This window comes from Notothenia coriiceps, unplaced genomic scaffold, assembly GCF_000735185.1.
Source record: "Notothenia coriiceps isolate Sejong01 unplaced genomic scaffold, NC01 NC01_scaffold00032329, whole genome shotgun sequence".
Classification (NCBI taxonomy): domain Eukaryota; kingdom Metazoa; phylum Chordata; class Actinopteri; order Perciformes; family Nototheniidae; genus Notothenia; species Notothenia coriiceps.
In genome coordinates this window covers 10,525-15,513 of record NW_011365030.1, presented here as the reverse complement: position 1 = coordinate 15,513, position 4,989 = coordinate 10,525, and the positions used below count along the sequence as shown (strand labels likewise).

The following is a 4,989-nucleotide window of genomic DNA, read 5'->3' as shown; positions in this document are numbered from 1 at the left end:
TAATATGTAAAGAAAAAAGATTAAAAAAAGCAAATTCATCAAATTGGTTTATCATTCATTAGAATATAGCCTAATATAAATTACACTGTAATATAAACTGTAAAATACCTTGCTATATGTTAATTATTTCTATTTTGTGGTCAATTAGGATACAATATACTATACCCATTCTATATTACATGTTATAATCTATTGAATTTGATGTTCTATTACTTTGCTATATTATTTGTGTTATACTGCATGTTACTGCATTTCATATCTAATCACACACCTTATAATAATGTATCATTCTACTATATTATGATCATATTTTGCAAAGATCTTGCAATATTTATCCTTTACATTGCTTTTGAATTGTTAGATTTGTCTTTTTTTAATAATTATATTTTTTGGGACTTTTATAAAAGTGTCGTGTGGACTAAAAAGAAAATATTCCACTGTTAACTATTGTATAATTTAGTACTTGATTAATTCATTAATACTTCTAAAAATAATATTAAGAAATGAACAATAATAAGAAATGCAATAAGAAATGTATATCCTTTATCACATTGTACAAAATACAGCTGAAAGGCTGAATAGCATCACTGTATTTTCACTTTACAGGCTGCAGGTCACTAATGTGTGGATTTAAGCCCCTGTATATGAATATTTAAAGTATGACACCATTAGTATGACCTCAAATAACTAATGCCAATAGCAACTTACCAACAAGACCTTCATTGATCACACATGTCCCTAAAATAATTATATTTCTTCATCATTACATCATTATTTTGTGTTTATTCAGTGAGGATAGTGCACAGTGGAGGGATGGTGAAGACATGAGCGCATCCAACAGATTTCGATGGAGTCCTCTTTCAACGGCGTAGAGCTCCGGGAGCTGCGGGGGGGAGGAGGTGATGGAGGGGGGCAGAGCGTGTCTCCAGCGCCGGCCGCAGTAAGGGGGGTCTTCAGGGGCTTCGAGAACGCCTCCTACCTGCAGGACGATGAGAATGAGGACCGCCAACAGAGGGCGACTGTCCTGGCAGGGGGTCCGCCCTCAACTTCAGGCAACAGCAAGGTAATATTAGACTTTTTATACAGGGTTGTTTTAGTCTCATAAATATCTTTAATTTGCACAAATCATAAAACATCTGACTTTGGTGCTAAATGACGCTTTTGTTTAGATTACATTTCTCTAAAGGGCCCTATTATGCTTTTTGGGGCTTTCCCTTTCCTGAAGTGTGTTAAATAGTTTTTTTGTGCATGTAAATGGTCTGCAAATTCCGATAGGCTAAGGGGCCTAAAACATATTTTTTTCAGACAGAGGGAGAAAAAAGGTGCTGCAGCACAGGCGGTAAGAGAAAAATAAGAGCTTTTTGACATTAAAGCAAAGAAAGGACAGAATGGGAGCGAATGTTGATTTATGTTCATGCCTGACCATGTCCTAAATCGAGAGTAGGGAAAAGTGAAGGGGCTAGCATAGTAGCTAACGTAAACAGCTAACTGACAACCTCAAAATATAATAATAATAAATAAAAATTGGACAAGATGCAAGCTACCATTTATGGGTTCAAACCTTTTTTTCCACTCATCCAACTCAATTGCCAAAATCAAAGCTGCAAACAGTCGCTCTCAGGTTTTGGACTTCACAAAGCTATACAAAAAAGTGACTTTATTCAACATTTTATAATATTATGGCGCCCCCATCAGGGAAATGTAAGTAATATTTGACATATTTTAAGCATCATCTTTTATTTTCAATGTCTTCATCAAAATATGGTTTATTCTTGGTCATACCCTCCTCTTGTTTGCCTTCTTTACTTTGTGTCTGTCTTTTCCTCTCCCAGGTGGAGCAGCAGCATCAGGAGCTCTCCCCGCGGTCGTACGATGACGAGGAAGGAGCTGGAGGTCAGGAGGACGGCCAGGACTTCACCGAGTTCCACCCCCCCGATGACAACACCGCGGACTACGGCTTCATCTTCGCCCTGGTGTTCCTGGTGAGCGGCATCGTGCTGGTGGTCATCGCCTACACCATCCCCCGAGAGGCCAAGGTCGACCCGGACTCCGTGTCTGCCCGCCAGATGGAGAAGCTGGAGATGTACTACGCCCAGCTGGGCTCCCACCTGGACAAGTGCATCATCGCGGGCCTGGGCCTGCTGACTCTGGGGGGGATGTTCCTCTCCGTGCTTCTCATGGTGTCCATCTGCCGGGGCGAGATGTACCGACGCAGGGCGACGTTTATTCGCCCCAAGAGGACTTACGGCTCCATCAACCTGAGAATGAAGCAGCTGGCCACTGGGGAGGCAGTAGGAGGCGGCGAGGGCGTGGGCGTGGACGGAGGTGAGCAGTTTTTGGTGGAACACGCAGAGACGCGGAGTAACACCCAGCCAGGTCCGAGCCGGGACGCCAAATCAGAACCAGGACCAAGCAATCCTCCTCCTGCTGCTTCATCCTCTTCTTCTTCACATGGAGCCAATTAGCTTCATTTTCACTGTGCAACCTGCCTTCCTCTGAGTCAGTTGCAACACGGGGATGCAAAATGGTGCAGCTCCCCCCATTTGTGCAGACAGGGGAATCCCATGTTAAGCACAAGGCTCTCTGCAGGAGCGACCCAGCTTTAACCCAGCATTTTGGGATGAACAAGGGTCTGGGATATTTATTCTAACCAATCATAAAGGATGTTTGATCTAACAAAAGAGGGCTCGACCCGGTAAGAGAAAAGAGGTAAGCCTATATGTTCGTGTGGAACAGAGCACATTTGGAGCTGAATGGCTGTAATATGAAAAAAGCTCCAATATAAATCACAATATATTAATCAGAGTTTTACAGTAAAAGCACATGTGTTGATTGGTTGCAACTGCAGAAACAAAGATTTTATAAAGGTCAGTATTGATCCTCATCCATCAGGCAACCTAAACACGATCAACATTTAAACCTAGCCTTGTTTTCAACCTCAATAACAATGAATAATATCAGACTTACCGCTGTGATCATTGGAAATCCACCAGACTTGACAGTAAATTGATAAAAAATGTTAGTACTGTACTATTATAAGAAAGCTTAATGGAGAGTTGGATGCTAGCTCTTGCAAAAATAAACACAGGCAACATTTTTGACATGATGTGAGACAATTACGATCATCAACAATCAGCAACACATCGACAATAAAGGAGATTAAATAATATCAAAAATATGTCTAGGTTTACTATCAGCAAAAAAATTCTAACAAAACAGTGTTATTAAAACCTGCATTAAATAACATACTTGAGTGCCTAAAATTACAATAAACCACTTCAATTATTGCCAAGAGTTTTGGAAAAGATCTTAACAGTCACAAAAAGTTGTAAAGAGTTGCTACTAAAGCGCCATAAGATCTTTATGCACCCTTTGGTTGAGATTTATTGAACCAAAATGATTATTAGTTGCTTGTTTCTTCTCTGAATGCAATGCTTTTTTCACCAAAAATAAGAAAATGCATTCAAATGCAGAGCTGGAGGAGGTGTAAGACAGACATCTGATATGAGTCACTGTGGAGAGGGTGACACGTATTACCCAGAAAGCATTGCATCAGCAGCCCTGAGCTCTTCATACCTGATTTGTTAGTCATCCATCATCTTTGTCCTCCACCTGAAGCTTCTTATATGAAAACCTTTGTTTTTTTACCTCCCAAACAACAACATGAGGGATGAAAAGGAAATTCTCACTGTTGCAAATACATGTTTTTATGACAGTGGGAAATGACCTGATTCACAAGAATCAGGTCATGTTTGGTTGAGATTGAAGGCAGATAGCTGAAAAAGTGACATAACTAGAAAAGAGAGATTTAAAGGTGTGAATATCAAAAATAATGCTGAATGTTTTAGATTGAACATTTTGTGAATCTGAAATAATGACAAGCCAAGTCTCCAAACTATCATGTCACATATCCAATTTCTGAAAAACTGCTGCTTCGTGTTTATTAATCAGCATTTTCTGCTAGCATCACTTTTTCAACAGCCTCTTTGTATCATGTTGCAAGTAAATATCAAGTATAAGCAGATCCTCATATAAGTCATTCTATTTATCTGGCATTTGAAGCTCCTGAGTATTTAGTGGACAATAAAACAAGCTACCGTGCTACAAGCTATTCGCTGCTGTAAAAAGAAAACCTCACGATTCCAGATAATAACTTTTAAGAATACAGAAAATAAAAAAACTTTAAGCTAATTTAATTTTGTTTGAAAAAACAACCAAACATTAAGAAGCTTTTTTTTCTATTTGACTGCAGCTCTTATCGCGGAGAAGAAGCTGGTTTTGACTGGAATGAACCTTTAATGACACAGCGTCTGCTTATTTGTATGATATGTAAACAGATGTTATTTATGTCATGTAAGGATACAATATGCCTTAATGAGTAAACACAGACACTGTAAATTGTGTATACGCAAGTATTATTATGCTAATGTTTTAAGGTCTGCATAGTGAGCCAATTAGCCAAGGGTAATGTAGCCACACACACACACACACACACACACACACACACACACACACACACACACACACACACACACACACACACACACACACGTAATATGTCCTAATACGTTTTAACTTGTGAGAACATCTTGATTCTGACTTTATATCCGTAAACACTGACATACTAATCTCAAGTTGTTTATTATAATATGTACAATATTTGTATTTCGTATTCAAATATACTGTAAATACTTCATGTGAACATGTGGGATGTAGAGGACCAGCTAAAGCTCAACGCTCAGAAACCAAATCCACAATGCAGGTGTGAAAAACATCTGCAGCAGCAAATAACCAGCAGCTGGATCAGAACAAACAAAACTCAACTGTGAAACCGAGCCAAACTGGGCCTAAATATGAAACATTAGTATTTATATATTAGTATGAGTATTTACATGACAAACAACTCATAGGTTAACAAATATAATTCAATGGTTTAAACATTTTAGGGTTGTTAATGTTTTTCTTTTTAATTGTAGAATAAATGTTTAA

At 38.7% G+C, this 4,989-nt stretch overlaps 1 protein-coding gene across 1 annotated transcript; it reads left to right on the top strand.

The window, feature by feature from the left end:
- The first annotated feature begins 847 nt into the window (after positions 1-847).
- Positions 848-4,989, top strand: tmem74b (transmembrane protein 74B). Its single transcript, XM_010788896.1, has 2 exons — positions 848-1,063; positions 1,833-4,989. Exons 1-2 carry the CDS (start codon positions 848-850, stop codon positions 2,463-2,465), a joined length of 849 nt encoding a protein of 282 aa, XP_010787198.1. The 3' UTR covers positions 2,466-4,989.